Source organism: Haliaeetus leucocephalus, unplaced genomic scaffold, assembly GCF_000737465.1.
Source record: "Haliaeetus leucocephalus isolate CR32 unplaced genomic scaffold, Haliaeetus_leucocephalus-4.0 Scaffold973, whole genome shotgun sequence".
Classification (NCBI taxonomy): Eukaryota; Metazoa; Chordata; class Aves; order Accipitriformes; family Accipitridae; genus Haliaeetus; species Haliaeetus leucocephalus.
Genome location: NW_010973409.1, coordinates 376,584 through 399,897, shown reverse-complemented (window position 1 = coordinate 399,897; position 23,314 = coordinate 376,584). Strand labels below are relative to the sequence as shown.

General features: G+C 40.8%; 1 protein-coding gene across 2 annotated transcripts in view; it reads right to left on the bottom strand.

Moving 5' to 3' along the window:
- The window catches only part of GADL1 (glutamate decarboxylase-like 1), a 72,663-nt gene that overhangs the window by 18,786 nt on the left and 30,563 nt on the right, over nt 1-23,314 (bottom strand). For both annotated transcript variants that reach the window (XM_010584319.1, XM_010584318.1), the window contains 2 exons: nt 20,417-20,468; nt 17,219-17,308 (listed from right to left, as the gene is read on the bottom strand). In XM_010584319.1, coding sequence (XP_010582621.1) covers nt 17,219-17,308; nt 20,417-20,468 — 142 coding nt within the window. The remainder of the gene's footprint in view (nt 1-17,218; nt 17,309-20,416; nt 20,469-23,314) is intronic.

Genomic DNA, 23,314 nt, shown 5'->3' with positions numbered 1-23,314 from the left:
TACTCACTGCAGCCAAAGCAAAAGGATGGTCCCAATCACAAAGGGTGTTTCACGAGACTTAATTTCCAAACAACTTCAGGTGGAAAAGCTAGATGAAAGCTTCAAGCTCTTTAAGAGGAGATTAGATGGCCAAAAGCTGCAATCCTTCAGTCAAGAAAGACGACAGCTTTATCTAAAAGCCCATCCTGGTTTATTGGCAAAGCAAAGATAGCAAGGCAATATTTAACAAGTTGAAAGGGGGAAGCGGGTCAGATAGCAATCAATACAAATGTGACATGGAGAAAATTTATCGGAGGGAAAAGAAATCCTTGATTGACAGGACTAAGGAAAGAAGAAACACTTTAGTATGTACATTAGGAACAAGTGAAGCCCTACCTATGGTTAATCATTAAAAATGCCAGCAAGGCTGAAATGTTCAATAAGCTTTCAATTTCTGCAGGGAGGGATTCCTACCACAGATCTGATGAACTTTCCGAGCCATCAGCAGCTATTGGGATATTAAAGATCTACTGAGGGCAAATTTTTAGATCTACAGGCCTGGATGGCTTGTACCCAAGATTAAAAAGGGCTCACTGTTATCTTTGGATAATTTGGGGGATACCACAGAAATTTCAGAAAACAAGCATGAGTATTAGGAGTGGTAAGGTGACAGACCTAGTGAAATAAGGATGCTTAAGCCAATATGAACATAAAGTTAAAAAAAAAAAAGAAACACTGACACTGGATTTAATTTATAATGAATTAAAGGGTAAGAATATGTAGTCATTTTAAAATTGATAGAAACAGACTTCAATTTTAGTCTTTTGTGTTCAGTTACATTTACATCTTTGCCAAACACCTTTTTTTTGGGTCAGCCTGCCTTCATTATTTTGCTGATATTACAAGTTTTCTTGATGATTTACTTGCACTTAGAGCATTAATAAGAAAGCCTTACACAAGCCATTTAGATGAAAAATAGCAGGAACAATTCACACAGCAACAGCACAAAAAAATTAGGACCACACAATAGCAATACAGTAAAACTAAGCAAGATTTGAATAACTAGCATATCTCCACAGGTAGTAAATAGGGTGTCAATCAAACGTTGCTGCTAGTGAGGCTCCACAGAGATCAGGATTAGCATCAAGGCTAATCCTCATTGTTGGTTTTCTGGAAGTCAATAAATGACAGCTGATACCATTTGCGAGTGAGAGACTTGCTAAGGGAGAAAACCGAGGAAGACAAGCCATTGCACAGACCTGGAGTACTCAAACCCACTCTACCAATGACTTTTTAATACAGCCAAAAGGTTAAGTTGTGCATGTAGAAAAAAAAAAAAAACAAAAACAAAAACCAGAGACAGCTCAGAATGAACAAGTATCCTAAAAACAGTGACTCTGAAAAGACTGTAGCAGTCAACAATAAAACAAAATTTGTATGAGCTTCCAGGTCACATATCAGAAACCAAGCATCCTTCCTGACAAGAAACTGACTTCTCCGCAATTGTTTTCACTCTACATTGGAGCCAAAATCAGCTTTAAAAAGTTCTGTCAAGAGACAACTACAAAATTTTGGAATTAGGTCATCTATGTGGATGTTTTAAAACAGTCAGGGCTGCTCTTAAACATGGATGTCCAGATCCTAGGACCACTGGTTAATCTGGGATGTCAGTTTGTTTTCCATGGGCCAACAGAAAAAAAAAAAAAAAAGTCACAAGATGTCTTGACAATTTATTTTGTCTTGAAATAGTCATTTATATGCACAAGTAAAGATTTCATTTCAGCATTCATCATCATAATATATATAAATACAAAGCCTCATCAGCTTGAGCTCCCAAAGAAATACAGTAGAAGAAAAAAGTTAGTATGATCCGTGATTTTATAAACAAGTGCACAGGCATTAAGGAAACAATTTTATCTCCACATGCAGTAGTGGAAACTCAGGTGCTGGCAAACAATACATAGTTCAGATGTTCCCGTCCTGTCCCCCCCCCCAAACGATAATGAAAAACTGGAAGGATGCTGGTGACAGCCACAGAAATGATTCAATGGCTAATGAAGACTTAAAGATGTGAATCTATTTAGTTTATAAATAAAAGAATGAGAGGTGACTTGATGATAGCTTATGAGCACATGAAAAGGGAAAAACAGAGAAGGCTATTTTAGTGTGGAAGGCTATTTTTTCACTACTTTTTTCCCCCTTCTCAATCAATCTCCTTTCACACAGGAAGGCTAATTAGCCACTGAAAGAAGGTGCCAAGGAAAACGGTCGTTTTACCATTCCTTGATATTTTCCAGTCAAGAACAGATACCTTTCCAGAAGATGCGCTTATACAAAAGTCACTGGACTACCCAGAGACAAGTCCCCAAAATACAGAGGTGGTCAGGTTATTCCTTCTGTCCTTGAAGTTCTTTTTGATCATAGGCTTCAGTTTTATGGCTAGATGCAAATCAGCTGCAAACATGCAAATTAGTTTGTTTATTTATTTTCATAATTCACATGCAGCAACCTGCAACTTGTTAAAAAATGGCTAATACATTCCTGCCTGGGAGGCACAATTCAGTTTAAGCATACCTTCAAGGGAAAAAGGTAAAGCGAGCTGATGCCTTCCCACAGATCTCTGGGCTGACTGCAGCTGGTTCACCCAGTCTGCCCAAAAGAGGGAAAGGGGAGATGAACTGCATCGCCTGTCTGGACGCATTTCTCCCAGAACACCTGCTCTGTTTAGAGAGTAAGAGCACAAACACTGGACTGGTAAAGAGCCGCTGCTGCAAGAAACAGCAGGAAAGGGCAGAGAAAAGAGGGCAATGGCAGGGAACATACAACAATTTCATTGCTCTTCTTTGGCAGAGAGCATGCTTTCCTCTGTGATACTTGCACTCCTATTCCAGTGCCACAAAAAATGTATCTTTTGGACTACCAGGAACAAAGTAAGGACACTTCCATGCAGTACCCCTCTTCCACAAAATCTAGGTAAGCTGTCCAACGTTAAGGAGAGGTGTAAAGCTATAAATGTTTCATTTGTACCCTAAACCAACCACTAAACAATTCTATGATCAAATATTTGTAATCCAGATACGTTTGTCGTTCTTTTCTAGAAATGCTGCATATGCCCAAGTGCCCACATCCTTTGCAACTCCACCAAACATGGGAGTTCCCCACTTACACCTGATATAACAAATAAAATGAAATATTTCCCCAGATAGGTTAAGTCAGTGTTGAAATTGTCGCCCATGTTTCAGACTACAGCAGAAGTTTACCTTTCCTGTGAGGTAAAATAAAGGCTTATACTGTTAAGCAGCTTCTGTTTTCTGGCTGATAAGGCAGAAAGATATCTTATCTTGTTTTCCATCAAATACATAGTAACTCATGCTGTAGGGGTCCATTAATTAAGGGTGAAACTCAAAGATTTTATTTTCCTTCTGTCCAATTCCCTATAAAATGACCAAAAAAAAAAATCAGTGTACTATTTATCTTGTAATCACTATTATTGCGCTACAGCCAATTAATTGCTGTTATTTATTAAACATGCCAAAACCAACAGAATGCTAGAAAACAATTGGTTCATTCAGAAACCACAGCAGGTACCAGCTGGCAGGGCAGAATGGTCACAATGCCACCAGAAAGATTTGTAACTGGAGGAAACTTAATTGTGTAGTGTAGAAAGGGTTCATTAAAAAGCCACTACCAACAGACCACACTAGCACTCATTATTCATTCATGAGATTGTTATTTAGCCCACCTGCAATTTCTGATATTCAAGTACCTTTATAAGATATTTAAAGCTTTCGGTGAAGCTCCTGTTACCACACCCTTGCAGAGGGAGAGACTGCACTTAAAAAGGTGCCAACCAAGAAGTGCTGGCTTCCATTCCACATCGCAGTTTTGCTGTGTGCAAAAGCAAGAAAAATCATGCACTAACAATTGAGCAACTGCTGAAAATAATTTTTGTTTGGCCGCATTCTTTGCTTTCACTCTTAGTAAGATTCATCCTATGCTAAGGACCAATGGGAGAGGCAGATGTTACTTTTATCCTACACACATCCTTCAGCATTGAAATATCAATTATTAGCAAGGTAAAGGAATATATATAACCATCACACAGGAAGCCAGTGGCTCTGCTGGGCAGTCACCTCATCAGCCCCTAGCACACCCTAAAACATCCATTGCAAGCACTCACTTAAAAATCATCTGTTATTCCCTCTTTTGCATTTCTCAGTCATCAGCCCCATTCAGTTCAAACTCCCACTGTATAACAGAAAAGACAAACCTCCTGATCCTCTGAACTGCATACCAAAATCCTCACAGGGATGAGGACCCACAGCTTGGAAGGGCAGCTCTAGGAGCAGCTTACAAGCACAAGGTGAAACAACGCGGTGAAACAATGATGGTCCTCAAGGAGCACTATTGCCCACCGTGAGATGGGGCTGATCTGAGCCGCACAGCTGCCTCACTACTTCTAACCCCAAGGGCTCCTTATCAGCCAGTATGCCCTGCACCAGCCCAGTTGTGCTACAATCACACGATGCAGCCCCGGCACAGGAACCCTGTGATCACAACTCATGAAAGGCCCAAGGGTCTCAATTTGGCCAGGCTTCCTACTGTTTCATTCCAAGGTTTTTTTTTCTGTCAGTAGGATGCTGCAAAAGTCAACCTTCCTTCCACCACCTTTGCATAGGAACAGAATTTATCCCCTGTGCAAACCACAGAGCACCAAGTCCACAAAACCCTTCTGTGACTGCTGTTTTCCTGAGACAAGACTATACATCCTCCCCGTACCCACACAATACCACCTGTGCAGCCCCAGGGTTGCAAATTATTGCGTTCTCATCACCAAGGGACCAGTTAGGATCCTTCACAGAGCCCCCGGGGCTTCTCATATGAAAGGAGTAAATTCAGAGCTGGCATGCAGACCAGCTTCACAGGCCCAGAGAACATGTCCAGTGCCCCTATGGGACCGTTCTGCAGACACCCAGCACAGAGAAGAGATAGCCGTGAGTTGAGTGTACTGAAGACACTCTGAAATGCTAATGCCTCTGAATGATTGTTTTTTCTCATTTCACAGAAAATTAGGAGGGGGAAGGGGAAGAAAAGGAAGTTCATTGTTCCTCCAAACACCAGACAAAATAATTTAAGCCAGTGCATTAAAATATTATTACCATTTGTTACAAAAAGAAAAGATGATGGGGGGAGGAGACAGCTTTTATTCAGGTAAAAACTGAGCACAGAAGGAAACTTCTAGTGACCTCAAGACTCAAGTACTTAGACATTCCCGGGATGCTTCAATTATTGAGTTCCCCTGTGATGTATATTAGGTTTCATTTTGATCCACAGGCTATTAAACATGATCTATGACACTTTCAGAAAAGCTGTAGTTTGGAGTTCAGCCTGTAACTCAAACTTTTTTTTTCTTCCATCATTGGTTATTAATGTGCATATGGCACTGAGAGAGCATAATGACAGGGCGCACAGATATGCAGGAGCACAGTGCTGCTTTATAAGAACACAGTCAATAAGGTCAACTACAACTAAATTAACTGTGTTGAGTGTCTTCAAACTCTGCTTTCTTATTAAAAGCAGTTCTCTTCACAGGCAGGCACAAAAGGCCATTTAAAATATTAGTCAATATGTTCTAACTCCAAAATGAAGGAAAGGAAAGGAAGAGTAATTAGTCCTATTTAAGCAGAGGAAAATATATGCTGTTTGGGCAACCAACCACTATACAGTCAGGAATCTGGATGCACCAGCTGAAACCAACAAAATACATCAGGAGTACAGCAATTTGCCATGGCTCAGAATGGAAAATATTTGACTGTAAATAGGCTAAAAATGCATACTGTATTTTTGTCAAAGAATAAACTATAGATTTAGAGGTCACCATTTATTGGAAAGCATATATTTGTGAGGAATAAGGTTGTGTTTGCTTCTGTAGGGTCGTGGGTTTGTTTGGGTTTTTTTCCCTAAAAGTAGCCAAAGACTATTAAGATAGCAAAAATGTTGACCATGTTTAAGAGAAACAGGAAGATGCACACAATAGAGGTTGGACAAATGGGCTGACAAGAACCTCATGAAGTTCAAAGGGAAATGCCAAATCCAGGACCTGGGGAGGAACAACCCCATGCACCAATAAATGCTGTGGGCCGCCCAGCTGGAAAGCAGCTTGGCAGAAAAAACCTGGGGGTCCTGGTGGACACCAAGTTGAACATGAGCCAGTAATGTGTCCTTGCCACAAAGAAGGCTAGTGTAACCCGGGCTGCATTTGGCAAAGCACTGCCAGCAGGTGAGGGGAGGTGATCCTTCCCCTCTACTCGGCACTGGTGAGGCCTCACCTGGAGTACTGTGTCCAGCCCTGCGCTCCCCAGTGCAAGAGAGACACGGACATGCTGGAGAGAGTGTAATGAAGGGCCATGAAAAGTATTAAGGGACTGGAGCATCTCTCCTATGAGGAAAAGCTGAGAGAGCTCGGACTGTTCAGCCTAGAGAAGAGAAGGTTCAGGGGGGATTTTATGAATGTATACAAATACCCCAAGGGAAGGTGCAAAGAGGACAGAGCCGGACTCTTGCCAGTGGTGTCCGGTGACAGGACAAGAGGCAATGGGAACAAACTGAAATACAGGAGGTTCCCTCTAAAGATCAGGAAACACTTTTTCACCCTGAGAGTGACCGAGCACTGGCACAGGCTGCCCAGGGAGGTTGTGGAGTCTCCATCCTTGGAGATATTCAAAAGCCACCTGGACATGGTCCTGGGCAACCAGCTCTAGGTGGCCCTGCTTGAGCAGGGGGATTGGACAAGACCTTCAGAGGTCCCTTGCAACCACAACTGTTCTGCAATTCTGTTAACAAGTTTTTCTAAGAATCCAGTTACTTCCGTAATACTATGCCTTATTCCATTCTCTCCCTTTTCAATAATAATTTTCTTTTACATGATCCCAATATGTAAAAACATGATCATGTACATGTGTATGCATGAGCACACACACACGTTTACATTCAAAAAGCGCATACAATTCTAAAAAGCCTCACAGTGTTGCATTACAAAATATTAAATTTTTCATTTCTATAGCAGTAATGAACAAAAATGCAATACTATTCTGTGTGGCAACAGAACTCTAAGAAAGAAATGCCTATTTTTATAATGCTAGGAATGCCTATAATCGGGAAACACAAATACAGATGATAAACTATTACATCCATGCCTTTTTTTCCTTATTTTCTTTATCTGTAAAATATTGATAATTCACCATTAATTTACCTGCCTTTCAAATATTAAAGCAGGGTTCACTAGTGGGACAGATTCAATGTAAATTCCCTTTGGCTTCCTATACTCTGAAAATAGTTTAATGCTTGCTTTTAAAAAATGTCATAGAGTTGACTTAGCTTCCAGATTAGGTGTTTTTGACTATTAGCATAAGGACAGGCTAATAATAACAGAAAATGTTAAATTATTCTTTGTTCCTGTGTACACAGAAATGATCGTTGTTTTTCTTTTCTACCTTGGTCATTCGTAGTAGAATATACCATTTCAATGCTTCAGTTTTACCCTAGCATAATCCTTTAATCAAGATGACCATTATCTCCAAATTAGGAGCACTTAGATTTCAATTCTTCACAAACACAGACAGAATGATTTTCTGAGGTATGTCACAAACTGCCTACCTAATTTATATGAACTGTGCCGCTTCCACATAATCCCCCCAAAATTCACTTTTCTGGAAAAGAAACAGGGTTTAATTTTACCCTCTTGGTCCTTCTACAATCTGCAAGACTCACAACGATGGATGCAAAATGTCCACTGCTCTGGGTAACATGCTATATCTATTTGAAAGCCATACAAATTAAAGAGTACTGTCTTTGTTCACACAGAAATAGCAAGCAGGTCTTATACAGTGCTTAGCACCCTTTAGTCAATTGGATCTGTGGCAATGAAGTGGAGAATGCAGTCCCACTGAATCCCCACAGCCTTTGTTTCTGTGATCTTTCAGTTAGAAAATAAGGCTTTTTAGATGCTTCCGATATGTAAATAGAAGGATTTATTATGTCTGAAGCTTTTCACAATGCAAAGGTTTAAAATCAGCTTGTTTGCTTTCTATATCTGAACTGAAAGCTAGAATGACCCTCAGGTTTTAGCGAGGCAGTATCCAAAATTCTTAAGGCATTGGACAAATGGAACCTATGCTGCCTCTGTAAGAAGGGAGTTTGTTTAGTGGTGAATGGGGTGAAATCCAGTTGGTGGCGGGTCACAAGTGGTGTTCCCCAGGGCTCGGTGTTGGGCCCTGTTCTGTTTAATATCTTTATTGATGATTTGGATGAGGGGATTGAGTGCACCCTCAGCAAGTTTGCAGACACCAAGTTGGGAGGCAGGGTCAATCTGCTGGAGGGTAGGGAGGCTCTACAAAGAGATCTGGACAGGCTGGATCAATGGGCTGAGGCCAATCACATTAAGTTCAACAAGGTCAAGTGCCGGGTCCTGCACTTCAGTTGCAGCAACCCCATGCAGTGATACAGGCTTGGGGAAGAGTGGCTAGAAAGCTGCCCAGCAGAGAAAGACCTGGGGGTGCTGGTCGACAGCCAGCTGGATATGAGCCAGCAGTGTGCCCAGGTGGCCAAGAAGGCCAACGGCATCCTGGCCCGTATCAGAAATAGTGTGGCCAGCAGGAGCAGGGAGGTGGTTGTTCCCCTGTACTGGGCACTGGTGAGGCCGCACCTCGAGTACTGTGTTCAGCTTTGGGCCCCTCACTACAGGAAAGACATTGAGGTGCTGGAGCGTGTCCGGAGAAGGGCAACGAAGTTGGTGAGGGGCCTGGAGCACAAGTCTTACGAGGAGTGGCTGAGGGAACTGGGGTTGTTTAGTCTAGAAAAGAGGAGGCTGAGGGGAGACCTTATCGCTCTCTACAACTACCTCAAGGGGGGGTTGTAGTGAGGTGGCTGGAGTTAGGACAAGAGGAAATGGCCTCAAGTTGTGGCAGGGGAGATTTAGGTTAGATATTAGGAAAAAATTTTTCACTGAGAGGGTTGTCAAACATTGGAATGGGCTGCCCAGGGAAGTGGTTGAGTCACCACCCCTAGAGATATTCAAAAAGCAAGCAGACAGGGCACTTCAGGACCTGGTTTAGTGGGCATGGTTAATGGTTGGACTCAATGATCTTGAAGGTCTTTTCCAACCTAAATGATTCTATGATTCTACAGCTACACAAAACATACTCCACTATCATAGGTGATTTGCTTGGGTGCTGACAGAAAGTCATGTTAACTAACTAGTCCTTGTGAGATAGTTTTTAACCCAAATTAAGTACCATACTTACATGTGGCCATATCGCTCCTAGTACCTGAGCTAGCTAAGGTACCCTCACAAAGCATTACATACTGTGATGAAAATACATCTTGCATTGATCTCCCTGGAAGGTTTGGTCCTTTACCTTGAATCTGTCAGTCTCTCATGATTTTATTTCCTCAATATTTTTCTCCACTTTGCCTATCCCCCCCAGCTTCATTTCATGCCGTTATGTGTATTACCACATAGAGAAATGATTGGACCTTCCATTATCCTTAAAAGGATTTCAAACAAGAAACAGCTAGTGTGAAACCTACTTCACCTCTGGATATCTGAGCAATCTTGCTCTGCAGGTGGCTCAGGGAAGTTGAAATCCTTGTTCAGCCTGAATGCAACATATGGAGCTGCAGCAGACTCCCTTCCCATAGCTTCGATCATTTCTGTAGGCTGAGCACTAGGGATCAAGAGACCTCGGTCCCCAGCGGGCCTTGAATATGCACAGCTCAATGTTAAGTCTCTGACAAAAGTTGCCTTGAACTCCAGTCTAGTAAACCATACATCAGCAAAGCCATTTGGGTTTCTTCTCTTTGTTCCAAGAATTGAAGGGTAGTTTTAGCAGCTGTGCAACAGTGCTCTTACAGTAGAGATGTTTTGCTGCCAGACATGTTATCATTGCTGAATGGGATGTAAATATCGTCAGTTCAAAGTATCACCTGATATTACAAGTCTGGGAAGGGACTGAGGGGTAGAACAGAAATAGTCAACTATCCAAAGGACCGAACTTAGATGGTTAAAATAAAGTGGAAGGTTATTTAGTGATGTTGATTCTTGCCCATTTGCCTCAATTGAAACAGCACCACCGACTCCCAAAAAGTAAAGATTTCGGCATAAATAGGACTGCTTCTAAATAGAGCCCAACTGGTACTACCCACTCATGAAAAGCCAGTCTGGAAGAGGGGTAGAGAGCTAGAACAGAAATCTCTACAATTGCCATATCATGAATTACTGAAATACCACAACTATTATAGAAAGCGTGGGTTGGAAGCAGTTCATGTCTTTGCCTTGTCTTATCACATCTACCATAGGTTACAATACAGTCATACAAATATACCTCCTTTTTATTCCCATACATACATCTGATATGCCAGTCATCCCATGAAAGAGCAAGCGTGAGATCAGGTCAGTCTCACAAACCATTATATGTGGCTGAAAGTTAAGCAGGTATACAACCCCACTGATGTAAAATATCTACTGAAGTGTTGCTAGCACCTGGGTCTAATGCTAAGGTGGGATGGACTGCATCAAGGTAAAATGCATTGATCCCTACTCCTGATGGAGACTTTAATAGTGAATTTGGCCCCTTGGTCTAGCATTACTACTTCAGTACTCATGCAAGAATAAATAGAACAGAACAAAAACATAAATTCCAGCTATGTCCGGTTATGCAGTCAGAAACCAAAGTATTCTATTTTGAATTAACTTTTTTAAAGAGACATGTTATTTTTGTGTTCTTACAACTCAAATCTATGGAGGAGACATTTAAAACAAAGTCATGCTAAATATCTTTTTTAATTAACAGCTACAGCCCACTTTTCTACTGATAAGTTATATAAAACCGCAGGAAAAAAAATATTAAAAGGGAAATTGTGCAAATCCCTCATTAGCAGTGTTTCAGTACCTTGTTATATTTTTTCTCTGCTATTATATTACACTGTACTGTTCCTTCTTATTTATCAGAGCTCAGATCTCTCTTCTTAACAATAACAGCCATTTATATGCAGCTAAACTACAAAGACTTCATTCATCTGCTGCTGTATATTATGTACTATTAGTTGCAAAATAAGAGATGTTGTGACCTTAACAAGTGACTGCTCATTTTATTATTAAATTTCTGAGCACCATCCTCTGCTGAGGAATGGTCACACTACAGCATAAGTCCTGGTTATTATTGTATTACTCATTCTGTGGTTGCAGGCCTTATTGTGCCTCTCTCCCCTAGGGTCCTTGCCTGCAGCCCTGCCTCCACCAGGCCTCCTGCTGTCACCTCTCCAAGAATGCTGTATTTCTGCCACTCTTGAACAATACTGAGAATTCATCTGGGCCCATTGAATTAGGAGGAGATTTTGCAGCTCCTCCCTCCAGCAGCCTGTAAAATAGAGGCCTAAAACAGCACACAGCATGCTGAGGATTTAGTGTTGGGTTCTTCTTACTTGTGTTTATGAACTAAAGCAGCCGAGCTAGGATCCTGGCATCCCTAAGGTTCCCCTCCTGAATAATGAGGAATGACAAGTTTTTCCCAAGGGTGCTTCTGACTGTAGGTTGCCCAAGTCATGATCTGGGAGTTCCCCTTCTTCTCCATGTTAAAGATGGAGGGAAACTGTGCCAACTCCTCAAGCAGCTTCCTTGGGTAACTGCCTCAAGTTACACAGGATTGATCTGAAGCTTCTATTGACCCTGAGGATTTCCCTGACAAACCAAATTTCTTCAGACAACCCCTTTGGATGTCCCCATCTGATTCACCGAAATGACAATCCATCCCCCCGGAAGGTCTTTCTTTTAGACCTGCCAAAGCAATCTCTTCCATTTGTAGATTTTTGCTTCTTGAAGTCCACAACAGATTTGTAGGTTGCTTTAAGAGAAAGCAAAAAGGTTGAGGGATGGCACCATCTCTTAACAATCCTCACATGTTGGCAAAAAAACACCCAGAACTTGACCCACTCTTTTTCCTTCCATTCTTTTTCAAACGTATTTCTACATGATTACATTATTTCAATGTAACAAGAAAGCACGTGGGATCAGAAACAATTAGATCGACATACAGTATTCACAAGTGACTGATGAACAGCTCCAGATCTGTCAGTCACAATGATTTAGCCAATCTAACTCCCATATACTTCTGTGTAAATCTTACCATTGATTTTCCTGTCGATTGATGTGGCCCTCCACAGAAACTAGTGTCAAACAGAGCTAGATGCTAGAGTCAGTAGGCTACTTGTTACCATAAAAATTACTCATGTAAGCAAAGTTCACAGAAAGAGGTCTCTACCATTGCTCTTCAAACACACACAATAAAACATTGTTTAATTGTGTTCTCGTTCAAGGGTAAGAAAAACTCAACGTATAGTATACAAGGATGCCAGGCATTCAAGTAACAACATTTTGCACACAAATCCCAAGTGGTGATCCCATGCAGTGACATGTTGGGGACCTTTCTTGTGCATAAACCTGGGCTTGCCGCATTTAATGTTCTGATTTTAATCTATGTCATTTTTCTCTTGTTCTTCCAAAATATAGAGGGTTATTAATATAACCAATTGGAGGTCTTGTTTTCCTTTCCCATTCAAACCTCGTACCAGAGCCAATAGATATTTTGAATACATAAAGAATACTGAATCGGGTCCTTGATTAGTGTTTGATTTATACCACAAAGACCACAAGATTCAGAGGTTGCCAAGGCAACACCACTTCAACCTCCTTACATTTCAGCTTTGATATGAAACCTCTCATTATATAAATGTATCACAACACCAGTCAGCATGACAGGCTATTTTACAAATATGCCTTCACAGAGCAGACAGCTATATTCTTCTCTTAAATAGGGGGGGAAAGGCAGGAGTAAGGTTACCTTTTACTAAGGAGGAGAGGGGAGGGGCATAAATGGCATTCCAAGTTATATAGGCTTTAGTATGAAATTGTATCCTGAGCCTTCTAATACAGCCAATAAATTTTGTATTATTTGGCCAAAAATCCACAAAAGGGCAGGAAGCAAACAAAACAAAAACCCCTAAACACACCACACAAGTAGAGTCTGAGCCTGAGATGCTAGAATTTTGAGCAACTGGAACTAACAACTGCATATAAAAGCTTTACTGAACCACTGGAATCTGATACTCCAGCATATGCTTAGAACTACAGTCCAGGCAAAGTCTAGTAAAGCATGAAAGACCTATCAGGAATCTACTGACACTTTTTTAACCCCAATTTTGAGGTCTAAAGTGGTACTTAGCAATATACCACTAGCCTTCTTTACTGAGCAGTATTCAATATGCAGTAGTCTACCTACAGTTACGCTCCAGGATCCTTCGGCAAAGCCAGGCTCCTGCAGGAGGAGGGCTCTGTTAAAGATGATTACTTCTGTGTCTCCTTAGTTTTCTAGACCACACCGAGTTTGAGCAGACTACAAGCTGATCCAGAATGCACAAGGCATGGCTGGCTGGGTTAGCAACAGGATGGCAATAGTTCCAGATGCATCCCTCCAAATGCTTCCTCATGCCCTAGCACCCTCTGTGCTGCCAGGAGGCTTTCCAGAGACAGTATTACTAACAATCAGCTAATTCTGCATCATCTAGAGACACTTCAGCATAAGCTGAGAAAGATGACTTTTCTAAAGAGAATATTGTTACAAGTAAGAATATGCATAGATAGTTGTGGTTATGGAAAAAAAATGAAAATTGGAATGGTCTGGGCTTAAATTTTTTAGTTCTCTCACTTCTATTTCTGGCTTGTAATTTCCAGTTACACTTTTCTGACTGTGACCCTGTGACATACTGACCATCCTCAGCGGTACAAAAAGTAAATCCAATGGTGTGTCACAAGAGGAAGAGGAGCAAAAACATCACTAGGAGGCACATACAGTACTAGCAAAGCAACTGCTCCTTCATCCTGTCAATTATGTCCGTTCCAGGTCAGACACAACTGCCCCTGGTTTGCAATGACAAAGTAACACCACTTACAAATATTTCTAGTTGAATGTAACAGCAGCTCCCCAATTACCCCAGAGTGCCCGTTTGTATGGTTGCTGCAAGAAGAAATCCCTCTTCACTTGTGAAGAATGTCACTGAAAAAGGTTCCTTTACAAGTTATCCTATCTGCTACGCCCTCCACATACTGCAAAATGTTCAGGGCGTGGACTATCTTGGACCACCCAACTGCATGCAAAGCCTTGCTGTACTGTCTATAGAACCAGTTTCACTACAGCGCCAATTCCTGCTGTAATCCCAAAAGATGAAAGTGTTGCAAGACTGTAGATGTGCACAGAATTCCCAGTTTCACTAGGTAATGGAGTAATGTACCACTTATGCTCCTCTTTACTTCCCCACCACCATGTTGTTTCTTTTTCCCTAAAGCATTCAGGTGATGAGTCAAATAACCAACTAGTGGCTGTCCCAAATCCTTCAGGCCACTCTTTCCTATCACCTTTCTGGTTTGCATGTTGGGGGCTCTGAAGAGGGCAAATTTTATACCTAAAGTCCAAGGCCCCCAAATTTAAAACAAACAGCCTATCACACACACACAAAAAAAAAAAAAAAAAAAAAGGTTCCTGAGAGACACAGTTTATGTAGGACAGCTGGAAGACTGACATCAGAATCAGGTATCACTCTGCAATCCAGTCAGCCCTAACACATTTCCACATAAAGTGGGCCATGGAAGCTGGAGAAGAGCCAGTACAGCAGAATACCTTCAGGGTTATTTTGCACAGGACTATGCAAATTCTTCACAAAGCTGAAGACCTGAGATCAGAGCTATTTGCTTATCAACTTTCACCAGCACTAAAACTCACATAACTAACCTTAGAAGACAGCATCTTATGCTGAACAATATTGCTGAACAAGCAGTTGAATAAAATCAATTACTTAAGGGTTTTTTAAGCCATACATTTCCTTAATTATTGTCAGATATGCAGGTCAACAAAAAGGAAGATTGATTTCTGGATAAACAGAATAACTGTGATGTTAAAATGTTGTGTGAAAATACAAATTGTAAATTAAACCATTTTAATGATCACTTTAGTGGAATGTTGGGAATATTCAGGGAACACTTGCAGTCAAGAAACTATACACACCCCCATCTGCCCATCAATGGCATAATGCAACAACCTCTTCAGTCTTCATCTTCTTATCACTTACACCTTGCTAATCAGGATGCATTCCTTCTTGGCCAGCCATATATTTGTACTGATTAATGTAATAGTAATACAATGACTATGCTGTTTGCATCAGCAATGTTAGAACAAATTGACATTAGCTGGAAAAGTCAAGTCAGTCTTATCTTTTGTGACCCAGTGCTGTCATCTCATCTGCTCACTGATACATGTTGTGCCCCAAAACGGCCCTCAGCATCCAAAAAGCAAAGTAACCCCAGACCTGTCCCTGTAGAGAATCAGGGAGATGAAATAATGTTTTAGTTGTCTAACAGGCTCATTTCTGTAGTGTCCAAGAACTTCCCAGCAGTGCCTAAAACAATGCAACTAACAATCATCATTTGTTGTTTCCTCCAGGAGAGAAATTTGTGCCATTCGTGCCTTGCTTTGCCAGGGAGTTTTGGTCTGTTTTGTGGTAGATTTTTTTTCAGGCTTTTGTGGGGACAAGGGAAATAGGTTCTGGTTTATGATTTTGGGTTTCTTAGTGCTTCATCAGAGGAGGCGTAGGAATCAAGAAAATGTCACCTTGCCCATGAAAAGAGTAGTCGAGATCTGCAGTGGTGCTCAGTTCTCGGGAAAAATTGCACACAAACTGCTTTCCAAGTTCTCTCCCACAAAACACTGGCTAGGAAATCTGCATTTCCAGCATCAGTTTATCTATACCAGTACATAAAATAAAGCCAGGCATCTATTCCCCACCCTGACTGGAAGCATCATAGAGCAGCAGAGCAAAAGAACCAGTAAGTTACACGCAATAACCCACTGACAACATACATGCTTAAAGCCATTCATTGGGCTTCATCCCTTCCCTCCTCAGTCCCTTCCCTAGCGTACATAAATCAAAAGATGGCAGTTGCAGCATTATTTCTTCTATGCCTTCCCATTGCTTCTTTCCAAATCCTCACTCCTCCATGGGTAGAGGAGCTGTTATACAGCTCTGTCTGTGTGTGTGTGTGTGTGTATACATATATACACACACATAGGCCTTCCACTCTAACAAGAGGAGGGGAAGCACCATATGAAAGGATCATAACTCATCCATGCTTTGTGAAAGCATGGTAAATACAAAGCCCTTGTATCCACACTGTGGCTATACATGGCTTTGTACTGTGAAAGATAAATATACTTTCCAAAACAATACAGACAGGGTTAAGGAAGACCTCACCCCTAAAGACAGCAGCATCCAGCATAAACTGAAAGCAATTCCTGTAAAAGTAAAGCTGCTGAAAGGAGAGCAGATGTTATAGAAAGTATGCATGTATATATAGTATGTATACCATATGCATGCTTGCATATGGTATACACATCTATGTTCTAATTCAAATTTCTAGTAGCAAATTCAAGGAAAGAATAAATGCAGAACACCAAAGCTGCTAGAGAGAAGCAAACAATGAATTAAATTCAGTTCCTCACAGAATAGCTTATTCAGTAAAACACAATCCCACAGTGTCTACTGGCTTCTTAATTAAGTCTTAACTACTGATTCCCCACTAGTAACTTCAAAATTGTACTGCTGCTTTTTTCAAGATGTTCATGATTTTCTACCAGGATGGCAAAGAGTTACCAAAATGCTCACCAGTGAAGTTTTTTCCCCATTGTATTCTTGTTGTCATTTATGGGTTGTTTAACATCAGAAATGCATTCTTAAGCACTTCCTCACTTGCATTATCATAGATTATCATAGGTAATGCAAGCCAAGTTCCAAGGACAGCATTGTTAAGTGTCTGAAACAGGTAATGAATACTCACTCCATCTAGACAAGAGATGCAGACAATACTGTTCCTCTTCTCTCAGTTCTGCCAGCTGCTAACAGCTTTGATAGTAAGCTGAATACTTGTAAATGCCTTCATCTCTTACATTAAGAAAAATATTAATTAGCTTTGTCTAAACAGAGAACAAACTTAAATCCTACCAACATCTATTTAAGGATTAAATCCCCATTCTACTGATAGGTTAACGGTGAGCAAAGCCAAGGGCTATTTCACATTCTTATCTGGCATACAGATAAGTGAGTAAACTACAGATAACACTGTTCATGTGACACTCACCTGGTGTAGCTTCTGCCAAAATTCAGGTCCATCCTCCATTTTTCTTAAGCTTGGTGGAATGTACCAAAAGCAAACATTTGCATACTCCGGCTAAACAAGAGAACAAGTGATTTCTTATAAGATATAACAAAAGGGACAGGAACACATATATATAGTTTGTCAAAGAGTTCTGCTTTTTTTTTTTTTTGGAGGGGGGGAAGCCTTTGAGTTTATACCCTTTTCATTAAAACTTCAATCTCCAACTAACCTCTTGTTTCCCTTTTTTGGAACTAGAAATAGTTTTCATATCATCCATTTCTTTTCCTGCTGCCAGCAAAAGGAAACCTGTTGGGGTTCCTTTTTCACTTCTTCTTCCTATATACATATTTAACATTGCTTTGCTCACTACAAATTTTGATTAGAAAAAAGGGTAAGAGAGCATAGAGAGGTAACTTACAGATTTAAAAACTGAAGCAACTTTAAAGAGAAGAATACATTTTCTTTTTAGTGTTTTTCTTAAATGGAAATTTCCTATGATGCATTTTACACAAAACACAAACTCAATTTTTGTCACCATTTAACACTTGTACACCTAGTCATTTTTCTGCTGAATGCTGCTTATCTCCTTTTATATCATATATCACACAGCACACTACACAGTGCTGGAGTTAATGCTGGTTTTCTCAATTTCCACATTTTATAAGAATCTCAGGACCCCTTGCAGGGTACATGCCATATGCTGGATACATCTTGTCCAATATCTAAGCAGGCCTTTTGAGCAAAGACTAAGACTCCAGATCTCTGCTTCCCTCCAGAGAAATTTTGCCTTTAAACTCAGCAGAGAGTTACCTGCAAGACTCCCAACAAGAATGGCTGTTCACCATGCACCATAAAATAAGGCATTTTGTGCTTATGAGGTTTCTGTTTCATACGTGATTGAGGAAAAAGTTCCCAGCAGACCAGTCCAGGGCCTCTCTACATTTCCTGCTAATTCTGAACTTTTTTTTTTTTTTTTAACATGTACAGATAGCAATAGCACGAGGAATAGATGTGCCTTCTAATCCCATCCAACATTACCCATAAAACCACTCAGTCAAACTTGACCTACATTATTTGCAACACAGTATGTAACTGGGGTCTACATTATAACATGGATTATAAACTCACACACCCCTCTTCTCCTCCCACATGCCATCCTCATTAGTACTGGTTGAAAGGAAAAAAAATTGAAGTTAAAAGGGAGCTTAGTAGCTGGGTCACACCATCTCTTTGCCCCACTGTGAACATGGCTGCTATCACAATCCCAGGCAGTTTCCTGAACGAGGAGAGCCCACCAGCTGAGACATGTTCTTTCATGAAAGGGCACTGAGAACTGCTCATATCATTTTCTGCCTCACTTCAAAGAATGCATTAAATACAATTTAATCATCAAGAAGAATATCATTGTCAGCAGGAACAGAGCTGCAAACCTGCCACCTGCTGCCACTGAATGAAATAAAGCTCAGCTCTTAAAGTCCCATTTCTTTCCCCAAAGAGCATGCATTGAGTACACACATAAACACAGACCCTGAAAAGGCAGCGGCTTCTTCATGAGCACAAGCACTAGCTCGCTGTTACAGGGTTTATTTTAAAACTATTTAAAATCAGATGGCAGGAGTAGACAGATGGCATATATTACCATATTGCTTATATTGCCTTCTTGATTATCTCAGTTTCCTTTCACACATCAAATACATCATCCCCCTCTGAAAATACCATTCATCCTAGAAAAACTTAACTACCCCCATGCTTCACTATTTCTGGTTATCTTGTCACAGCTCTTATCCAAGCAGGTAAGCAATTATACCACAGAAGAGTTCAAGATGACTCAAGCGCAAGTGGCACTTCCAGGCCACAGAGCGTTTCTTGTTGCAGGAATTTCCTCACTGCATGTATCAGAGGATCATCTTCCTGAGCTTCTTGTCCAAAGTCCAACTTCCTTTCAGAAAGGGCTCACATAACTGGGCCGAGCTGCCTCCCAGCAGTTTTTCTTTGAATTCTCAGTGCTTGTCCCCCTGCACCCCTGAAAACCTTTTCTTACCCCTTGCTCAGTTTCCTTCTCATAGCCCGTACTATAGCACTCCCTCCAATCCCACTTTTAATCCGAGTGTCCTGTTCCTGCAGGAACTGAATAGCAGCCTCTGCTCTCACCAACAGCTTTCACATGTACAGTAGATCTGGGCTCTCTGCTAAGCTCTACAATAACAGAAAATGGAGAGCTTTTAACAGACTTGCCACTTTAGGAACCCCAGCATGTGCTGCTGGCCCGAAATTCTTTACTCCATGTAAAGTTTCCCAGTATGCACTTTGAAATTAGCCAATTTCAAAGTTAAAGGGAAAAGTTTATATTATATGAATAGTATAAAACATTTTTTATATTTCATATTTCTTCTAGCCTAACCCGGAATGCTCATGGCATCAGCAAGTGTAAAGCAAATCTGCATCGTTTTGGTTTGCTGGTCTCCATGTGTGGCACTTACTTGGTTCCCCTTCCTCCTCCATGTGGTCTCTTCCTCCCCACACTACACACCCAGCTGTCTTTCACACACACACTTACACACACAGTTTCAACAATGCAGGTTTTTCTAAAAAGACAGGTCTTTGCAACATCCCCAGCATGTTAGTCTTATTAACCAAAGAGCTGAGGATAAGTGAAAAAACAGCGCTTTAATTCTGCCCCCTTTACTCACTCTCCCCCAAGCAAGATCACCAAGAGGTTTATTACTGACAGATTTAGCAAAGATGAATGAAAAACACAATATTTGGGTAGTTTGGGGGAAGATTAGTGTAGAAACAGAATTAAGGAAAAAAACACGGACTTTAATCATGAAAAGTCCATTTTTAGGATCAAAATATTCTTCCATCCAGCAGACAGTCTTACACTTAAGTCTGGCAAGCACTGCTTTTCTGTAGCCAGACTTTTCACTTTAACAGAAAAGAGCTCCATCTATACCCCCTTAGGCAATACAGGCCCAGAAGCTAGGAAAATAGGTAGAGTAATGGTAGGGAATACAGAGCATGTTATATGTGTTCAATCACATCTATGTATCTCCAATACATAAACTTATTATATTATATACTTCAAATACATAAAGGCAATTGGCTAAAAAGAACAAAATCAAACAATAGACACACACAACTCCCCAATAACGACACCAGTTCAGTACCATTTTCACTTACCTCCAAAAGAAGCTGGAATCCCTCTCTTTTCTTAATTTCCTCCACTAGGTATCTGTAATTAAAAATGCAGGGTTTTAAAGCATAGAAGAAAACAATACGTACAGACAACAACAAAAAAGGTCTTGAACATGTACACACTTTTTTTTCCTCCTCTTTTTTCTTCTTTTCCTTTTTTTTTTTTTTTCCCTCCCTAAAGAAACCAGAGTTAAACCTCATCTCTACCTGCTGTGAAAATGCAGTAGCTATCAGTTTCTGAAAACAAATGAAGGCTACAGCCAGCCAAGGAGCACTGAGGAGAGCCCAAATTCTGTCCCCAGGCAGAGATTTTCAGTGGAGCCACATGGCACAATTGATCCTATTTGCATCAGGCTGTGAACTTTCCCAATGCAAATTTCCATTGATGTTGCTCTCTACAAATTAATTCCTCCACCTCTTTTTCTCAAGTGATGATGCTGTGCTGCCATGCTATTTCATGGTCAGCCTGGTATCTCTTACACTACTACTGTCACCAGGACCTCTTCGTTTAGCCCAGAATTTAAAAGTTTCCACATACTTCAAGGCCAGCAGTTTTCCTAGTACTGTCCTTATTCCACACTGTATGCAACAGTGCACACTTCCATTCAGTGAGCCACTGCTGATGCACAATAATCCCTGGGCATCCTATGCTAACAATGCATTGAAATAAGTATTTCTTTTCTCTTTCACCTGTCAGTATGAAAAACACAGAAACCTTCAATAGGAAGATGGATTTGAATCAAAACTTTGGATCCAAACAGCTTCAATTTATAGAAGTTTTTTAAAACATGACCTCAACTTTGCCATGGCATACATCACACAGGAATTCTGAAGCAAAGAGGACACCGTGACATAGCTGGGACTTCTCTTATTCCCCCCCTTCCAAAGTGTTCCCAAGGAAAACTCCAAAGAAATCACCTCAAATTCACACAGCTTTTCCACTTCAACAGAATTTTAGTCCTCTACACAAAGATTTTGCTGTCTAACAGTAATAAAACTGAGACAGTTGACTACTCATTGTGTACAAATCTGTTCTTTTGTTGCATTTATTTGGCATTTTCCTGCCCGTGGCTGCATTACTGGTCATGACACAAATAATTATTTTATCCACTACTTGAGGAAGAAGAATACCGTCAGAATAACTCCCCTTGGTCCTATCCACATGCCTGAAACCCACCCCCACAGGGACATCTCTAGCACAGTTGTATCTGAAATGCCTGCTATTCCGCAGACGTGCTGCAGAAACAGGTTGGCTAGGGAGCCAGTAAACAATACCCTAGATGGTATATGTTTTTCAAAACAGAGCATAGGGAGTTGTCATGCTGTTTATCATTAACAAGTATCATGCGTGTGACTCATTACCTCTTAGCACACATCCCTGCAAAATGATTGCTGTGGTAGAGTGCCAGTTCCCACGACACACAGCTCTGAGTTGCGCCGCACTGTGCACTGTTGAGATGCTTCCTCTCACTATAACAAGTTGAGGTTCTGGGTCTTTTCCGCCATGACCATTTAGATCCTACTGTGTGTATTTCTTTGTTACCTGGCTGTTAATGCCCACGCTACTGTTTAGGCTGAAAAAGAGGCATGCTGAAAGGTAAGTAGGAGACTAGATATCATGTGAGCATGTTGGGAGGAACTTGTTTCTGTAGGGGAATTGTCTTAAGTAAAAACAAGCTCAGTCCTTTTGTCCTGTTGATGAGAAGATACTTGTCTGTGCCATAAAACCAACATTCAGCAAAATCAGCAGGCTATTCACAAGACAGTGGCCCTCCATTTTTTTTGTTTTAATTAAATCTTGAAAAAGAAACCTACTTATGACCACCTTTCCTCTGACAGTTCCCCCTCCCCCTTTTTTTTTTTAGGTCTTAAATTGTTAAAAGCTATTTTACAATGCTTAATACCCTTCCCTCTTATCACAAGTGCCTTTTTTTTTTTCTTATACCACCATCTGACATAGGATATCTGATGTCGGTCAAGCTCACAACACTGTTAATCACATTCTTAACTGCACTGCCAATAGCCTAAGAAGGCAGCCATTAGAAAATCCATCACCCATGACTTATCTTGCCAGGACCATTTGATGGCAGTGGAGCAATTTGCTTTGTGCATCTTTCCACAGTTGACAGTGGAATTTTATTATCGTGTCATGGTTGCAGAATGTTAGAAGGGCTTGAGTCTCAGTGAGGACTGGAGTGCACAGAGAAGTGGTATTTGCTATGATTAAGCCTTGCAGAAAATGAGGGGTGGAGATCTGCAGTGAAAGTAGACATATGTCTGCTAAGAGTGGGTGTCAGAAGAGGAATCAGGCAGAAAACCTGCAAAGATGCTGAAGCATAAAATGCAGAGCTGGTTATAGTTGTATTCTAAAAGCAGTTTACTTCTATTTTCTTTTTAGTGTACTTCATAAAGCAATATCCCTGCATCAAAAATAATTGGAAAAAAAAAAACCAACCAGAAGAAAATTTTCTGAAGTAATCAGCAGGATGCTCTACTGTAGGTATTTTAAAAATAAGCCTTTCCAAATAGGTAGCATCACAATGTTCCTGGGATATCTAATACACTGAAAATATGATTTATCTCCAGAACAAGAAGAAATTAATGGAATAGCCAATAAGCCAAGTTTGATGCAACAGAAATACATGCTTGCCATTACCCTAAAACCTTTGCAGCTCTGCCTGGCCATGGGGGGAAAAAAGTAATCTTGCTGTTAAATTCAATAGTCACTGGACTAGTTCCAGAATTAATCCAGGTCTGTGTTCAGAAATGCTGAAATACTGTCTTTGCAACATCAAAGTAACACCTACTGTAACAAATCAGGAGAAAGGCTGCACAGCTGTTGAGTAGTTAGGAAGCCTGGCATAGTGCCCGTGTCCATGCAAA